Source organism: Sciurus vulgaris (assembly GCF_902686455.1).
Source record: "Sciurus vulgaris genome assembly, chromosome: 4".
In the NCBI taxonomy this organism is placed as follows: Eukaryota; Metazoa; Chordata; class Mammalia; order Rodentia; family Sciuridae; genus Sciurus; species Sciurus vulgaris.
The window spans coordinates 103,645,169-103,664,697 of NC_136464.1; the positions used below are offsets into that span (position 1 = coordinate 103,645,169).

General features: G+C 42.4%; 1 protein-coding gene across 1 annotated transcript in view; it reads left to right on the forward strand.

Annotated features, from left to right (window-relative positions):
- Positions 1-2,522: 2,522 nt before the first annotated feature.
- ATP8A2 (ATPase phospholipid transporting 8A2) overlaps positions 2,523-19,529 on the forward strand; it is a gene marked incomplete at its 5' end in the record, with an annotated part of 656,754 nt that continues 639,747 nt past the window's right edge. Inside the window, 2 exons of the mRNA XM_079136232.1 lie at positions 2,523-2,549; positions 2,883-3,369. Coding sequence (XP_078992358.1) covers positions 2,523-2,549; positions 2,883-3,369 — 514 coding nt within the window. The remainder of the gene's footprint in view (positions 2,550-2,882; positions 3,370-19,529) is intronic.

Sequence of the window (19,529 nt, forward strand, 5' to 3'; positions counted from 1 at the left end):
CTAGGATCCTAAATGCCTTGTTTTCAGCATGGAGGTCTTCCACATCTTTCAAGAACTTCTCCATGACTTTTATATGATTATGATATAATTATAAATCATATTTTATTAACATTAATCTTGCTTGCTGGTTCTGACAGATTGTAATTCAAAAAGTGGCTGCAACAGTATTTCCAACTCTACTTATCTTCTAGAATCTTGTCACTTTTCCACCAGAAGGCAAGTCTATTTCTTCTTCCCTGGGACAGACAGGGCCTCTGTGACTACTGCCTCGACAAACAGAGTATTGTAAAAACGGGGCTGCATACTTCCAAGGACATGCTTTACAAGATCAGCTTCCACCTGATACTCTTTCTTGGGAATTCAACCTTGGAATCAAACCACCATGTTGTAAAGGGCCCCTGGCTGAGAGGCCATGTATAGGTAGGAATATCAGCTACCAGCCCCATCCAAAATCCCAGCTGCCAGCCACCAAATATCAGACATGAATGTGAATGAATGAATGAAATGACTGATGGTATAGGAAGGGTCTGGGACAACTGCCCTTTTTGTCATTGGGAAGACAGAAATTTACAGTTCTTCTGAATATTTCTCCTCCTATGCACAGTTTGGGACACTGCTCTGTATAAACAATGTATAAAAATAAGAATTCAGAGAAGATTTAAGTAATCAAAATACATTTATATAACGCTTAACCCTTTTTGCCCCATCATCCCAGAAGTGAAACACATATAAAAAATATAGTATGTCCCACTTCCAGCTCGAAGAAGTCAGAGCGGTCATCGACCTCCTTCCCCAGTAGCATGGAGTTCCTAAGATTAGAGGGGGGGAATGAAGCCAGAATTGGGAACAGGTAGTTAGTGTAGAAATAGGGGATCGGGTCAAATCGAGGAAATGGAGGCCATAAAATCATCTGCCTCTGGAAGTTGGAGACTGCCCCTGGAAGAATGGAATGTCAAGGATCTCCGGAGCCCATTGATTACCAAATTTACCTGCCTTTATCAAGGACTGCAAGCCAGGAGCTGCTAATTAATGCCCCCTGGGCCCTTATCTGCCTGAATCACCCTGGCCCTCCCCCTGCCCATGGTTTCTCACTTAATGCAAAACCAGGCCTAGTCATGTAGGCAGGAAGGAGAGATAAGCGGGGAGAGAACTGGAGAACAAAAGAGAATTTAACCTATAAAAGATGTAGGGTGCGCTCACTCCTGGGGACTTTAGAACATCAGCCATGGCCCCCTTCTCCCTCCTGCCGGGAGAAGTCTGTATTATTAGCTTTAAATAAAACCTGCTTAATATGCTTGCAAAAAAAAAAAAAAAATATATATATATATATATATAGTATGTGATATAATTATATAATAGTAATTATATTAATATTAGCATTAGTCAATAAAATAATATATAGGTTCTAGATTGCTTGTTATTTAAGTTATTTTAATGCACCTATGTCAATTTCATTGAAATATTTGCAGCATTAAAACCTTGAGACTTAATGGGTTAATAAGAACATCACAGAATAAAGATTTCCATGAAACGGTCCTCCTGGGACCCTTGCCGAATACTATCAGAGTTGATTTTTAGTTCATTAGTCTGTAAATAATAACAAGGAGAGAAAAAAGACACCCAAAGAAGAAAGGATAAAAGGAAGTTGGTCTGGGGAACAGAAGGAAAAGAAAGGGATTAGGGAAGCATACACAAAAGTCTTCCACTGGGTCTGTATTGTGATGTTTTCTAAACCAGAGACATGACACATGGATGATTAATATGTGCTTATAACCTTTTAACATGCCAAACATATATGCCATTTTCTTTTAAAAATGTTTTATACGTATGTGTATAAAAAGATACACATTTTTTAAAGAAACAGGGCTAGGGCTAAGGGTATAACTTGGTAGTAGAGCACTTGCCTAGCATGCTGTGCCTCTGGGTTCAATCTCCAGAACTGCAAAAACTGACAGACAAAAGAAATAGAACTTTTTCAGTTTGAAGAAGGGGGGCTTAAGAGATGGTTGGAAGTCTTTTTTTTTGTACCGGGGGTCGAACCCAGGGGTGCTTACCTGTGAGCTATATCCCCAACCCTTTTTATTTTTTATTTTGAAAGAGGGTCTTACTAAATTACTGAGGCTGGCCTCTAAAATTGTTCTTGTAAGTCGCTTCTCAGCCTTTTGGCTAAGATCAAGTGCAAGATTGTTTTTGTCAGGTCTTTTGGTCACTGCAGCAAAAAAGCTGACTGACACACTTAGCACAGGTTCTTTTCGAACTCTGTTCTCTCTGTCAGTCCCTGATATTTATATAAAATGAAATCATCATATCAGTATACACAGGGTCAGACTCTTACCTGAATTTTTAACTCAAGCTAGAATTTCATCAGACATGATAAAGGTTTTCTCTCTTTCTCTCTCCCCCTCTCTCTCTACCAAATTTGCCTAGAGGACCGAGCAGTTTAAATATTAACTGAAAAACAAAACAAAAATAGATTGAGTGACCTTGGACAAGTCACCTTACCTCTCAATAATTTTGTTTCTATGGAAGAAGATGAAAGTGTGCCTGTGGTAGGTGCACTAAGGTGTTTCCTTGGAATGTTCCCAAGGTTTCTTACAGCTCTAACATGCCACTAGTTAGACTTCTATGCAAGCTGTGGTGGGTGGGAGTCTGGGGCTGCAGACCCAGGACTTTGAGTTCTGAGGCCACACATCAAGTGTCTTGGAAATATCTGTTCCATGAAGAAACTATGCAGTTAATACCAGGCTAGACACAGAAACTACGAAAAAATGGAAGGTCAGGAGTTACATTGCCTCCACCTGCACCATATGACAACTGACAAGCAGGCAAAGAGGCAGCAAAAGGCTCAGACCAGAAATCCCCCAGCCGCTCCTATCTTCTAGAAGAGTCTCCCTAAAGTACCAACCCAATCCTCCATCAGCCCGCACTACCGCATTCCCCACCACCTGGAAGCCCCCGGTGCTGCGCAGCGTTGCGGTCCTTCCCAGCCTCCCCAGCCCGCTCCTCCTCCTGCGGGGTTCTCCGCAGCACCGCCGGTCCCCCGCCCCCCGCGCCGCAGCCCGGGCCAGCGGGGCCCGCAGCGGTGGCGTTCGCGGGCGCTGCCGCATTGGCCGTTGCGGCACGAACGGCGCAGCCTCCGCGGCTGTGGGGCACGGGCGCCGGCGGGCCGGGCCAGTCCGCAGCCCAGAGAGTCGCCGGCTCTCCCATGGCCCTCGCGCCGCGGCCCCTGTGCCCAGCCCTGCGCCCAGCCTTCTCCGCTCACCCCGGGCGGCCGAGCCCGCGACACGGGCGCGATGCTGAACGGCGCAGGCCTGGACAAGGCTCTTAAGATGTCCCTGCAGCGAAGGGCGAGGATCGGCTCCTCAGTGGGTGAGCCGGGAGGGGCGCGGCGGGGAGGGTGGGCCCGGGCTGGGGGCGGGGGCGGGGGCGGCGCGCCCGCTGTTATGTGACACTGCCCCGCCCTTTGCTTTGCCCCCTCCTGCCTGGGCTGCGGGGGCTGCAGGACCTACTCACGCCGCGCTCTTTCTGTACTGGGGGTGGGGTGGCGCCAATGCACCTGGGAGGCCAAAAGGACCAATGCCGGGGCAAAGGGGGCGGTGGGGGTCAAAGACTCCAATCAGCCTGGTACAGATTTGTGTGTGTGTGTGTGTGTGTGTGTGTGTGTGTGTGTGTGTGTGTGTGTACGTGTGTGTGCGCGTCGCGCGCATGCCGGTGCGCCCTACGCGGTGCTGGTGCTGCGACTGACGGACGTTACTAGAGCCGCAGTTGCCGGCAGTGTCCCCAGTGGCGGTGCGCGCGGTTGGTCGGCTTGGGGAACATCTCGCCGCGCCTGCTGGCGACCAGCGTTGCGGTGTGCAGTATCTGCTGCAGAGTTCTATAGCCAGAGCACTGGAGTGTTTTCTACCACTTGGGGCCCGGGCCCTCCCGCTCACAGTAGCGACGTATAGTAGCTCACTATCACCTGCAGACACTGCATCCAGAAGCTCACACAGATAGTACAGGCAGACAGACAGACCCTGTGTTCAGGTTCTTAGGTGTTGGAACTGGAATCCTTGAAGGCAGTAACATTCTTGGGCACTTCAAATATAGCTTCCCCAACCACTCACTTGGTTAAAGTCCTTTGTTATATTATATTTAGAAAGCATGATCTTGTGGAATTGGCTAATCTGTGGTTATGACACATGATGGGTTACCTAAACGCTTAGATAATACAAAACTGAAAAAAGACCTTCTAAAGATTTGGTTCCTTACTGTTTCAGGACTCTCCGCAAGAGTGTAGGTCGACCTTTGACATCAGAAATGTTCTGGGTTTGGAGCTGGGTTCACTGGTCATCTTCCTGTTTTGAGAAAATAGGCAGAAAAATAAGTAGTTGAGTGGGAGGTAAACAAACTTATTAGGTAATTTTGACTAATGTTCATTAAACTTGAGGAAAGGCAGGGCACTTTCAAATTCATTTGGGGGAGACTCCCCTCCGGAAAGGACCACCAGCCTCAGGGTCTACACAGGGGAGAAAGAGTGTGGCAACAGGGAGACAGTTGAGAGGTGCTTCAGTAATCTAGTGGGGGTATGTTGAACCGAGGTGGGGACACCAAGGGTATTTACTCATGCTTTGGATGAGGGGCTTGTAAAGGGGGAAAATCAGAGGTGGCTCCAAGGTGATTGGTCTGAGAATCTGCACGAGTGGGCCACTCAATAAGATAAGGAGACTGCAGAGGAACAGGGTTCTCTTTTGGAGTCGGGAGGGTGGGGGAGATTTGATTTTGACCATATCGCATCTGAGATGCCCACTAGAGAGCAGAGTTGGTATCTGGCGTCTGGGTAAGTGTTCAAGGCCAGAGATCTAAATTCAAGAATCTTCTCTGTAGGATTGACTCTAGGCATTCTTCTCCTGAAGATGGGGAGGGCCCACCTCTTGGAAGAGCCTTGCACTTGCTTTAATGTTCTACTGTTGCTGTTTTGAATTCTTAATAATTTCTAAAGAAGGTTCCTGCAAATTTATTTTGCACTGGGCCCTAAAAATTACATAACCATGCCCAGCTGTCAGTGTGTATAGATGTAGCTTAGAAAAGAAGCATCTTGAGGGGACTCTAAGCATTCCAGTATTTCAAAGTTGGGGAAATCAGGGGCAACAGAACGTGTCTGTGAGAATGGCCGGTGTACATGGAAGCCCAGTGAGGCAGGAATGCTGCCAAGAGCTCAAGAAAGATGAGGCCTGGGCACTGGTGCTTGATTTAGCCAAGTGGAGGTCACTGTTGACCTTGAAAGAGCTGCTGTTGTGTAATTATAGGGAAGAGTGTCTGATAGAATGGGTGCAAGAGAGAATAAGAGGACAAGAATTGGAAACAGCAAATCCAGAAAATTACTTTGGGTCAATTTTGCAGAAAAGGGAGGGGAGGAAATCAAATTGAGTAGTAGCAGGAGGAAGATGTGAGTTCCAGAGAGAATGCTCTAAGACTGATCTTACAGTGGAACAGTGTGATGGTACGCATGTCAAAGTAAGGGGCTTTAGGAGCCGGGGCAGTGGTCTGAGAGCCACAGTGAGGAGCAGGGTCCTCAAAGCAGAGCAATTAGGTGAGAAGGTTCAGGAATATTTGGAGAGATAAGGGATCTGGGAGTCTTGTTGTTGAGAGGTGCACATTCTAGAAGACAAATGAGAGATTTTATGGGATGGGGAACTATTTAGAGCATTTCCATAATAAATGGGCAAGAGAGAGGACCTGTGGCTTTCAGGATTGACTCATAGAAACTTGGGTAAAGGGACTGCCAGTTGTGTAATCCCATAAAAATATTAAATATGTGTGATTTTCAGTGACGTGTCAGGCTTCTCATTTTGAGCAGTCTTGTCGCAAAAGGATCACAGATCACAGTCAGCTTCAAGATTAGGTGCTAAGCAGAGTACTATTTAGTAAAGCAGTTCTGGGACTATTATCTCTCTTTGGAGACATGTTTGACTTCTCTTTTTATCTGGATTATTCTACTGTGCCTCTGTCAGTTCTGTCTTTGCCATCTACTGTGAGCCAGGCACTGTTCTGAGTGCTGGAGAGGGAGCAGTGAATTGAGCAGGTGTGTACTCATGGGGCTCATGGTCTAGAGGCTGATTACAAGGCCCGTGGTAAGGGACGACAGCTCCAATCCAACTGAGGTCACACTTGCCACGACCTACAGGGCTGACCCTAAAGATTGACGAGGGGCAAAGGGGGGATAAGAAAGAGACATAAACATTTACAAAGAGAAAGTTGGGACCAGGTGGGACACCGACTGCTGGTGGAGGAACAGATACCCAGAGCTGGCACAGCATGTTTATAGGTTTTATCCATCAAAAGGTTATTTGTGGGGAAGTTTCTCCAAAGCAGGCAGGTGTGAAGGTCACAACACTTGGAAAATACTGTGGTTGTCTTGTTATGCTCAGAATCTCCATCCCCAGAAGCTGATATCTGAGCTCAAGATCAAGACTGTTATTGCTCCATGCCTTTGCACGAAACATGCTGCATATTTGCATGGAATTTCCTCAGGCAGGGCACTGCCATAGCTCCCAGGAAATCTTGTCCTGTACCTTTGCATAGAGTATTCCCAGGGCAAAGCGCAGCCACAGCTTTGAGACAGTTAAATACCATGGTCCAAGTCACCACTCTCCACATATACTCATAGGTGATACACACACATGAATAGGAAAGTTAAGCAAGTGCGAGAGATCACGGGTGTGTGGGGGCAGTGGGCAGTGGAAATAGGAAGGGGGAGTCGTTTTCTATGGACTACAGCTTCACTGCTGCCTAGGGCAGAAGCTTCCAACCTATCTTATTGAATTTTTGGATGTGGCTAAGTGAAAGATTATCAATAAAGAGTAGGTAGGCAGCAAGTGCACAGACCAAATACTAAATCCGATGACTGCAGTTCTTCCAGAAACTGCTCTTGGAGTGCTGCTCTAAATCTCACACCTAATCCTTTCATCTCTCCTGCCCTCTCCTGGTCATGAGAGGAGTTTTTTTGTTTTGTTTTGCTGTTTGTTTTATATGCGTTCCTACGTGGGTGTGGACTTTGTTTCCCCATGACACCCTGCCCCAAGTTTTGAGAAGAATCAAGGCAGCTGAAAATACCAGGAGCTCTAACATTAGAACATAAGAGCTGGGAAATATCCTAGAGCTCATTTATTCCCTTCATTTCACAGGATGAAAAAAAAAAAAAATGCAGAGAATTCTTTGCTTACTGGTTAATCTCCAACAGAACCAGCTGATTTCCAGGCCCAGTGAACTTTCTGCCTTCTCCAACCAGCCTAGTTCAATATCACATCTAAGGTGAACAGAACAAGTTCATTTATACCACATTGTTTCCTCTTCTTTCATAGGGAGACAGACATGGGTCTAATTTCTGGCTTCTATTTTTTGTACTATCCAGTAACTACTCAGTAAATAAAGATTTGACTGAATTGTGTCCGGGGTAATTTTTGGACTTGTTTGAAAGGTATAGATTGTGTTTGGAAGAATATGTGTGTCAGGGTCAAACTACCAAACTTTAGGGCTAACAGAATTTGATTCAAGTTTTACACTTTCCATTATCTATATGATTTAAAATGTTCTTTTAATTGTCTTACAGATGAGGATGAAAACAAAGGGTTTGTGCCTCATGAGGTTGTGGTAGTTTTATGTGTGATGTATACACAAATGCATGTGTTAATTATTTATGTGTGATGAAGCTTATGTAGATGATTTATATTTCTCATGCTGCCTGTCGTCAACTAAGACAAACTCCACCACCAAGATATTTATCCTGCAGAATAGCAGAAAAGGTAAAAACTTCAGTTGTCCTTCTTTCCTCTAAATCCAATCATAGAAGCCTAAGAGATTACTGCATAGTCATGATAGGAGAATTTAAGTGTTTTTTCAGCATCATTATCCAGGCATATGCGATTGCAGAAACGAACATTCACCAGCCACTCTGGTTCTATAATGCTTGTCCTCTGGTGTCTCTGAAGGTTATCACCTCCTGTTGGAAGTAGTGTGCCTTGTGCCTACAGGTGGCCAATATGTGCCTCACTTGATAGCTTCAGTTGTTTAATAATTGATTTTACATTTACAACAGATGTTTTATCATAAGCCCTCATCTGAGAGAGGTGCCGGCTAGACAAATGGTTTAAATTAAAATTATTCTCTAAAAAGATTTTAGACTTTTATGAGAGGATGTGTGTACAGTGCCTCTAAAGACGGGTCTCTACCCTCACTGTTTGGATCTTTACAGTTACTAAATATGCCTCTGGTCAATATGACACTGATATAAGATGTTATTTACATCCTTTTAGGCCGGTAAAAGCCCTCAGAGCAAATGTTAATAACCATTAAGAAAGGCTAAAAATAAAAGTGATCTCACATTCATACTCCCGGAATTTCTCCTTATCATTGTCAAGGGCAAACAGAAAACAGGACCTACTCCAGGCCAGGAGAGGGCTCTTGTGGGGATAGAGAAGCACTGAAGTGGGGAACAGTCATATCCTTGTGACTCCCTGTGACAATCTGCAGGGATGTGTCCATAAGAATGTGTGTGAAGCTGGTGGTGCACACCTATAATCCCAGCAGCTCGGGAGGCTGAGGCAGGAGAATAACAAGTTCAAAGCCAGCCTCAGCAAAAGTGAGGTGCTAAGCAACTCAGTGAGGCCCTGTCTCTAAATAAAATACAAAATAGGGCTGGGGATGTGGCTCAGTGGTTGAGTGCCCCTGAGTTCAATCCCCAGTAGGAAAAGAAAAAAAAAAAAAAATGTGTGTGTGAAGCCAGACAGGGCCGCTTGTAGTCTTAGTTACTCTGGACCAGGCTGAGTCAGAAGATCACTTAAGCCCGGGGGGGTTCAGAACCAGCACGCAGCTTTGTCAACATAGTGAGAACTACAAAAGAAAGAGAGAGAGAGAGAGAGAGAGAGAGAGAGAGAGAGAGAGAGAGAGAGAGAGAGAGGTGCATAAGTGAGGATGAACGAGAGAGAGAGAGAGAGAGAAAGAAAGAAAGAAAGAAAGAAAGAAAGAAAGAAAGAAAGAAAGAGAAAGAAAGAAAGAAAGAAAGAGAGGTGCATAAGTGAGGATGTTCATTCACCGGCTGTTGTTGGAGGGCTCACTGTGTCAACACGTTACCATACATGTGTCTTATTTTTGTGCGTGTCTCTGCTCTGATGGTTCATCTCTTACCTTCCTCCCTACCTCTCTGTAAGAACCCTCATCTGACATACCATCATATTTCATCCTAAAAAGTGACCTAATCCTGCCCAATTCATTAATTGTTCTTTGCTCAAATAAACTCAGTTAAAATTTTAAAAGTGACCTAATTCTCGTTTATTTTGATTCAGAGATTTTGCATTTGGAAGTGAGTTTTCCCAACATTGTGTAATCTTATGCCAAATAACCAGCATGTGCACATTTCATGTTTCAGAGAAACATTTGAGTGTACTTCCCCCTTTTCTATCTCCAGAGATTCAGTGTTAGCTGGATGCAGCTCCAAGGATCCCAGGATTACTGTAAATATATTAAGCACATTACAGAGACTGATTATCTGGGGAACTAGGGTAAGAAAATGACTCCATAGAATGAGGACTTCCTTAGTCTGAAATTTGAAATCTCGCAAATACTAAATTCAAAGACACTTGCTTTTTTTATGGTCATGTTGCCCTAGTACAGTGGAGCAGATCATTTATAGTCAATGGAGAAAACAGAGGATTGCCTGCTGGTGTATTCCGTTGGTATGTCAGGGGATCAGGCCTCTTACCAGCTATTTTTAGCTGCATAATGATTATCTTTGTTTAATACTCTTCAATTTTCTTTTCTTTTTCCTCATTCTAATGTGTCAAGGAGGCATAATTTTGGCTTTAAAACTACAGAATTTTTGCTTTTAGGCCCCACAGCTGTAGTTGCTGTATATATAGCAAACAAGGTGATCTTCTTTCCTCAGGAATCTCAGGAGACTTGTTCAGCAGCTGGGGTTCAGCTGAGCTGAACCTATTGCTAAGCTTTAAGAGAGTGTACTGTTGCTGCACCGTCCCCAGCCCCACATGCCACTTCCCCAAGTTACCCTGATGCTTGTTCATGCTGGAGAACAATAATAGAAATACACTTGCTAGGTCTACTCTGAGTTCATTTTCATGTTGCCCTTTCTGGATGTTTGGAAATACATTTCTTCAGCTCTGTTTAATTATTGCACTGCCTGATTTTCTGATGTTGGGGATTGGGCAGATTTTCTGGAAGGAAGATACCAGCACAGGCAGGCCACAGAGACTGATTATCTGGGGAACTAGGGTAAGAAAATGACTCCATAGAGTCCAGGCAGGTCTCCAGTAATAGGAAATTGGACTGGACACAAACTGAAAGAATGAAGGAAGATTGTAAATGAAATACAGAGTTAGGGCCTACGATAATATACCAGTTGGGAAATGTTCGAGGAAGTGAAAATGCTAATTACCCTCATTTGATCTTTATGCATTGTATAGGTCCATCAAATTATCATACTGTTTTCCACAAATATGTATAAATATTTTGTTTTAATTAAAAATTTTTAAGTTAATGAGGCTGGAGTCAGGGCAACATCAGAGAAGAGAGAGTGCTTATGGGAAACAGCTGGGTTGAAATCCACACTCCATAGAGATGGAAATCAGGAAATGAGAGATGAGGGAGGAACTTTCATGATCGTGGGCAAGTAGAAAAGTGGTATTATTTGTCTTTGAGAAAGACCAAGATCCTTTACACAGAGTTAGCAATACTTAACAGAGTTCGAGATTATCAAAGTCGAAGGTAAGTTTTGTAGATCTGTGTCATCCAGTGTAGTGGCCCCTAGCCTCATGTGGCTTGAGAAAAGGTGAGTCAGAACAGAGCTGTGCTGTTATTGTCAAACACACACTGGAGTTCCAGGACCTAGTACAAAAAACAAGTCCAAATTAAGTTTTAAGGAAACAGCAGTATGTTTTATATTTACTACATATTGAAAAAAATGTATTTTAGATATATCGGGCTAAGTAAACTGTTATTAAAATTATTTTCTGAATGTCTTTTTATTTTTTTCATGTGGTTACTAGAAAACTTTAAGTTCCATGTGTGGCTTGCATTATATTTCTGTTAAGAACAGTATTACAAATCATCTAGTCCAAACATTTTTGATTGGCTATTCATGGAATTGCAGACTCTCAGAAATAAAATTATCTGACCACTGACCACTTCTATTTGTAGGTGGGGACACCAAGGACACAAAAGGGTAAGTTCTAGGGACTTGCCCCAATGTTCCAAGGGCAGTGTCAGAGTGAAGGACATTAGACACAGTGTCTTTGGATGCCTGCAATAATCTTTTCAGGATTCTTTTGACTTCCTCTTACCACATACAGAAATCTCCCTTGGGCATAATCTAAGATATTCACCTTAAATTACTTTTGAAAATGAACTGGGTCATAGTACTGTGAAATGCTAGTATTTCTTTGAACCTAATCTCTAATAAAATCCAGTTACTTGAGTCTTTGACTATTGGCTGATGATATCAGTCAGTGTGTGTAGAGAAGATCTTCAAATAGCGTGCACGCCTCACGTACCATTAAAGGAGCCCCTGCCTGCATGTTGCCCAGTCTCAGGAGAACAGTGGCGATTCTTCTCTGCTCCCCACCCAGCAGCCTTCAGAACCAGAAGGCATCTCACCAGCAGTTTTCTTTTCTCAGAGACCAGTCACTAATTAGAGTTGAGTTGAATTTATTCTTTTCTTTTTTTTCTATCGCCATCTCCTCTCCCTTCCCTTCATTCCCCTTTGTCTCATCTAGTGAACTTCTGATCGTCCCATTACTTGTTGTGAGTTAGCATCCACTAACATTCTGCCTTTGGCTTTTGAGACTGGCTTATTTCACTTAGCATGATATTCTCCAGTTAGAAGTGTCTCCTCCTTCACATATATCTTCTCCATAATTTATTACTTTTCTCAAATAAGTTTGTCAGGAAAAAGGAGGAAGTAAATACTGAATAGGTGTCGTTTGCATGGTTTGGATATGGTTTGTTTGTCACCCACAGGTTCACGTGTTGGAAGCTTAGTGGGTGCTGTTAAGATGTGGGGCCTAGTGGAGGTGTTTAGGTCACTGGGCTTCAGCCCTTGGAAGGGATTACAATAGTTCCTGTAGGTCCCTGAGTTGTTTCTATTGAGAGTGTTTTTAGAAAGGATGAAGCCTGGCTGGTCAAGTTACCATGACTGCCTTCTTCTCTCACTATGTGATCTCTCTCCCTCACACATGCTCCCATCATTGTGATACTATCCAGCCTCTGAGATCCTCACCAGAACTGAACTGATGCTGGCACTATGGACTGGAAATCTCAGAACCATGAGTTAAAAAAACCTCTTTTCTATATAAAGTTATACAGCTTTGGGTATTTCATTATAGCCACAGAAAATGGACTACTATAGTGTTCAACCACCACTGGGTTGTTAGCATCCCTGACTCTTCTCTAAGTCTTGCTGAGAAAACAAAGGTAAATTTTATTACCAGGAGATAATGCTAGACTTTTTTTTTTTTTTTTTTTAATTGTTCAGGACTTTGAGTTTTTAGGAATTTCTTTTAAACTGTACTGAAGAAATTATGGGCTGTGATAATCAAGACGATGCTTGATGATAATCAAGACGATGCTTGTATGATTATTGGTAGTCTGATATCTTGTATCAATAGTGTAGTTAGTGTGCTTCTGATGGCAATCAGGGAGTCTGCAAAACAGAGAGCTAAGCTCTCTGTAGCCTAGGACATTTTTCAAAGGAGATCTTGTCATTTATTTATTTTAGAGCTCTGGGAATTGAACCAGGGCCTCACGCACTCTAGGCAAGTGCTCCACCACTGAGCTGCATGTCTCAGTCTGAGATCTTGGATTTATAAACATGGGCATAGAGTATGACTGAAGGTACCCAAGTGTTTTAGTCAGCTATTTCACTGCTGTAACTGAAGGATCTGACCAGAACAATTTTATGGGAGGAAAAGGGTCTCATGGTTTCAGAAGTCTTAGTTCATAGAAGGCCAGCTCCATTCCTCAGGGCTTGAGGTGAGGCTGAACATCATGGTGGAAGACTGTGGCAGACGGATCCGGTTCACATGAAGATCAGGAAGCAGAGAGACTCCACTCCCCAGATACAAGCATATACCCCAAAGCCATGCCCCCAAGACCCACCTCCTCTAGCTACACCCTACCTCTTCAGTTACCACTCAGTTAATCCCTATTAAGGGATTAATTCACTGATTGGGTTAAGATTCTCACAATCCAGACATTTCTCCTCTGAACCTTTCTGCATTATCTCACATGTGAGCTTCTGGGGGACACCTCACATCCAAACCATAACATCCTGGTAGCAGAGCTATTCGGGAGGCCCAAGTTCATCATCCAGGCTTTATGCAGGATGATACACTGACAACATGTCCCAGGGCAATGGGACATCAACAGTACCATGCTGAGGTGGTGAAGACGTCTTGGAGTTGGTGAAGTCTGTGTTAACACTCTGAATTGAGCATGATAGTGTCAAACTGTGATGTCAGCACCATGATGCCAGCACTGAAGTGTCATTCTGTGACAAATTCATAATGACATGTAGCCTCCATTGAAGTATCATACATAAGAATCCCCTGTCCCTGCCCACTCATCCATCCCTAGAAACCACATCTCATTTTACTGTCTCTATAGTTTTGCCTTCCCCAGAATGTCATGTAGTTGGAATCATGTACTCAAGATTCTTCCATGAATTTCCATGACTTGATAGCTCATTTCTTTCTATCCCTGCATGGTATCCCATCATCTGGATATATCAGTTATTTATCCAGTCACCTACGAAGTACATTTTGGTTGCTTCCAGTTTTAGGGAATTATGAATGAAACTGTTATAAACACTTGTGTGCAGTTTTTTTCTTTTTGGACTTAAGTTTTCAACTCCTCTGGGTAAATACCAAGGAGTGCAATTGCTGGATCATGTGGTAAGAATATGTTGGGTTTTATATGAGACTGCCAGGCTGTGTAAAGTAGGTGTATCATTTTGTATTCCCATCAGCAATGAGTGAGAGTTCCTGTTTCTCCACATCCTCACCAGCATTTGGTGCTATTACTTTGGATTTTAGACATTTAATAGGTGCGTAGTGTTATCTCATTTTTGTTACAATTTGCAATTCCCTGATGACATATGATGTGGAGCATCTTTTCACACTTAATTGCCATCTGTATTTCTTCTTTGGTAAACCCTCTGTTGAGATCTTTTGTCCATTTATAAATTATTTTCCTACTGTTGAGTTTTAGGAGATATTTATATGATTAGTGTTTTAGTCAGGTAGTTTGCCACTGTGACAAAAAAGACCTGATGAGAACAATTTTAGAGGGGGAAAAGTTTTCTAGGGGTTCAGAGATCTCAGTCCATTAATGGCTGACTCCATTGATCTGGGCCAGAGGTGAGGCAGAACATCATAGCAGAAGAGCGTGGTAGAGGAAGGTGGCTCAGGATTTGGCCACCAGGAAGCAGATAGAGCTCTGGCTCACCAGGGACAAAATATATACCTCAAAGTCATGCTCCCCGTGACCTCTCTCCTTCAGCCACACAGCACCTGCCTACACTTATCACCCAGTTAATCCCTCTCAATGGATTAATGCACTGATTATGTTAACCCAATCATTATACCTCTAAACTTTTTGCATTATCTCATATATGTGCTTTTGGGGGACACCTCATATGTAAACCAGAAAGTTTAGGATGGAAAGATGTGTTTTCCAAACATTTTCCCCTAGCCCATGACTTTTCTTTTCATTTGCTTGACAGTAAGTTTTGCTGAGAAATTTTAATTTTAGCAAAATCCAACTTACTATTTTCTCTCATGAATTATAGTTTCAGTGTTTCAAATTTTCTTCAATAATATTTTTTCTTAGTAGTCTTGAAATTTATACATGTACACTGATTCTTCCAGATGATACTTGTAAATGATGAATACATGTATTTACTTATTTTTGCTCCTAATTATGTCTAGAGTTAATTAGCATATATCTCCTTTCCTGTCCATAGTGACCTCCCCCAAAGAGAAGACAGAAACCTTTGCATAATCTTATTCCCTGCTCTCTTATTCCATTCCTTATCAAAATCACCTGACTTGATGGCTCTGGAAAATAATTCATTCTTTTCCCAGTGTTTATGAATCTTCCTGCTCACCAGTGCTTCCTTGCGTTTCATTCTTCTTGGTGAGCAGGTCCCTGGGGATCTTTCAGGTAGCACCTGTGAGTGCTAAACAGTTTGATTTTTGTGTTCCTGAAAATGCCTCTATAGCATTGTCCCAGTTAAGCGATCATTTGCTGAATATGGAATTCTAGGCCGTAAGTTTCTTTCTGTCAGCACTTTAAAGATATTACTTCATTATCTTTCAGTTGCCAGATTTGCTGATAAGAATCTATGTTAATCTGATTCTTGTTCTTTTGCAGCTCTTTTGATTTTTGTTTTTTACTGATATAGTCATTCTTTCTTTGAGCTTTTTATTCGTTCTTTTTAGTTAGATATAACAGTAGAATATATTTTGACATATTATACATACATGGAGTATAACTTCCCATTCTTGTGGTTGTACATGATGTGAAGTTACACTGGTTGTGTAATCATATATGAACATAGGAAAGTAATGTCCAGTTCATTCTCCTCTCTTTCCTATTCACATTCCTCCTCCCTTCCCTTCCTTTCCCTTTTTCTGATCTGGTGAACTTCTGTTATTCTCCCTCACCCCCACTTACTGTGTGTTAGCATCCGCCTATCAGAGAGAACATTTGGTCTTTGGTTTTTTGGGACTGGCTTATTTCACTTAGCATGATGGTCATCCATTTACTGGCAAATGCCATAATTTCCTTTCATCTTTATGGCCAAGTACTATTCCATTGTGTATATATACCACATTTTCTTTATCTATTTGTCTGTTGAAGGGTACCTAGGTTGGTTCCATAGCTTAGTTATTATGAATTGAGCTGCTGTAAACATTGATGTGAACATATCACTATGGTATGCTGATTTTAAGTCCTTTGGGTATATGCCAAGAGTGGGATAACTGGGTTGAATGGTGGTTCCATTCCACATTTTCTGAGGAATCCCCATACTGCTTTCCGGAGTGGTTGCACCAATTTGCAGTTGATATAGTCATTATTGATGTCCTGAAATTTTAGCATGATTCATTTTCCCCCTGCTAGGTATCTGCTCAGCACTGGAAAGCCTTATCATTCTGAAAATTGTATCTTTTTTCTCTTTGGGCTAGGAATTCTCACATCTAAGTCTTCAAGTCTGCCCTTCCCTGAGTCTTCCCATTCTTCCTTCCACTGTAGAATTGAATTACTCTCACTGCCTTTGTCTCTTCCCTAGTTTTCTGAAATTTCCTTTCATATTCTTCATCTCCTTGTGCACATTGTGAACAAATTTCTTGGCTTTGTCTAATAGTTTAGTAATCCACTCTTAAACTTTGATTTATTTTTTCTTCCAGTTATTAGTATCTATTGAGTTTTCATTTCAATAGTTATATATTTTTTATTTGATACACTTCTAATTCTTTTCTTTTTTTTTCATAATAACCTGGTGTTTCCTCATGCATTGACAACTCGTTCATTTCCTGGAGGATATGAATGATAGTTATTTAAAAGCCTTCTGATGGCTTTAGTATTTGTGAGTTCTGTTGTCCTTCCTCTTTTTTGAGGTATTCATACATCTTAATTGCTCTCTCTCTCTATATATTTTTGCAGCTGGGGTCATGCACACTGTGTTTAGTGAGCTCAGGGATGGGTGGAATGGGCCACTCATTGGACTACACCAAAAATGGACAGTCATTTCTTGTCATTCCTTCTACATGATCAGCTCAATGTCTCATGAACAGAGAAGCCCTCTCCAAAAGAAAACTGACAGCCTTTCTATTTCCAAAGGGCCAATGTTGTAGTGGTTTATCCCTTGCCCAAGGTGGACCATATGAGCCCTGAGAGGCATTGATTTTGTTCTTTCCTTTCTTTTGCTGAAATACTCACTGGAGGAGGAGGGGAAGCAAACAATCTTTGCTATTTTTGTGTGATTTAGGCTGCAGTTTAGGCTGAATCCAATATCATTTCTTTATACAAAGCTATTTCCCAGATAACTCCAGTTAGACTTGTTTTGAGCATGACCCTGCTACTTCCTGCCTAGGTATCCATAGGGAAGTTACCTGATTCTCTTAGCCTCATTGTCTCTGTCTATAAAATGTGGCTCATAATACTTCCCCACTGAATTATTGAGAGACTTAACATAACATATATAAAGCTCAGAACATTACCTGAAACTTAATAAGTATTACTTATCTTTATAAAATTAATTATTAAAGCAATGACTATTAATGTGACGTAATTATTTCCAGAATATTATACTAGGGATACAGGGACCTGGACTACCTCCATTTTATTTTGTTTATAACTAGATTGTTCCCTTCTCTCCAGATCATTTGACTTCTATGTGGATACAATGTCTTTGGAGGGTCTAATGACTACCATGGTCAGCTTAACTTTTAAAGAGCATTACAAATGTCTTTGTGAAAATGTGGGAGAATTTGTCTTTTACAGAGAAACAAAACCAGTTTTCAGTGTGGTTATGGTATTTTGTGAAACTTAGAGGAGCTCAGTGGTTATGCAGCATCCTGTTACCCAACCTTGCTGCTCCCTCTCCAGAGTAGATATGGCGGCAGACTGAGTTGACCCCCATTCAAACCTGCACTTCAGCAAAACTGTGCTAAGCCATGTGGTAGGAGGAACCATGAAAAGGGATGGATGTTTCTCTCTTTGGAACCGGTGATATCCTTTCCTTTCTGAAGCACTTGAATGATGTCATTTTTTTCTTCTGCCTTGATTTCCCCTTAGAACACACCTTCGAGGGACCTTCCTAACTGGTGCTGTAAATACAGGAGTTAATTGCTGTCCTTCTGGTCTGTTAAGGGGATAACTCCCCCACTTCTTTAACCTTTGAAAATGAAGACAACAGCCTCATTCTGTGCTTGGAATTAAGTTTCTAAATAACCAGACAGAATTTTACTTAGGTGGCTGTGCTAGAAAGAAACTGAGGATTTCCAGGGCAGTGGTGACAGCCATGAACCTCAGACCCCGTGGATCAGCAGGAACTAAGATAGTGTAAATGGGTCTGAGCAGCAGGGTCTAAATGAACGTCTTTTCCACAGCCTAAACTTTTGTCTTCTCTCATTTGTGTGTGCATATTCACCTCTGAACTCTTACTTCTGCTCTTTAGGTCACTCTCGGTGGCTGAGCCCTGTGCACATCCTAGTTATTGTAGGTGTTGGACTGAGCTCCTGGTGGTGTCTACCTAGTCGAGTCCATGTTTAATAGCAGTTTGCATCATCCCTGGGATGTGTATAACTGCATGGCCTCGGGTACCTCACTGGTCCCTAAAATGGGTCTTGATAACAAATCCCTTCACCAACTCACCTCATTGCACCTCTAGAAAAACAGCAGAATGTTTGAAGTCATTGAGACATTACTTAGAACCATAACTTCCCAAAACTCAAATGATAATTTTGTAATTTTAAGAGTTTTTGAGAGTGCTTGCCTTGCAAGCACAAGGCCCTGGGTTCAATCCCCAGCACCGCAAAAAAAAAAAAAAAAAAAAAAAAAAAAAAAAAAAAAAAAAGAGTTTTTGATAGGTGTCTACACTCATAGTTGTTTTTCTTTAATCTGTAAATATATTTCTATTTCTTAATTAAAACCTTTTATCTTTACTGATTGTATTAGCTTTTTCTTACAATTAAAAATATCTGAGATAATCAACTTATAAAGAGAAAAAGTTAAGTTTGGGTTCACAGTATTGGAGGTCCCGGTCCATGATCCTCCACGGATCCTTGGCCCCATTTGCTTTGGGTTCTTGTTGAGGCAGCACCTCATGGTAGAAATACATGGCAGAGAAAGCCTTCTTGTCTCATGGCCAGAAGGAAAGAGAGAGGAAGCAGCGGGGTCCCACTGTCCCCTTCAAGGGCATACTTAATGTCACAAAGACATCCCTCCAGCTCCAGGCCTCACCGCTGAAAGGTCCCACCAGCTCCCAATAGTACCACCCTCAGGACCAAGCCTTCAACACACGGGTCTTTGAAGGACATTCAAAATTCAAACCATTGTAGTGTTTTGAGACATTTTTGTTGTCAAGGTTGTTTTTGTGGCACTATTGTGGGATCTTTCTTATTTCGCGTTGGGATTAAGAAAGGAAGGGCAGAAGAGGGTCGGGGTGGGAGAGAGAGGAAGAAAGGAGGGAGAGAAAGAAGGAAGGGCACTACCCCAATGAAGAGCTGGAAAAGTGGCTGCTGGAGGACAAGTCGAGGACTCTAGTGTGGTTTCAGTGGCCAGGAAAACGTCCCTCTGAAGAATGGTCTGAGCATGGGAACAAGGTACATAGGCCAACAATTGGTAAAGGGGAAATTGGTGTGAGGGCAGGTGTGCATCCAAAAGAGCGCTTAAAAGAAATCTTGTCTGATAGAAAATAGATTCACCAAGGAGCTAAGAAACACCCATTAGGAAACCAACCAAAGGGCCTCAGGCAC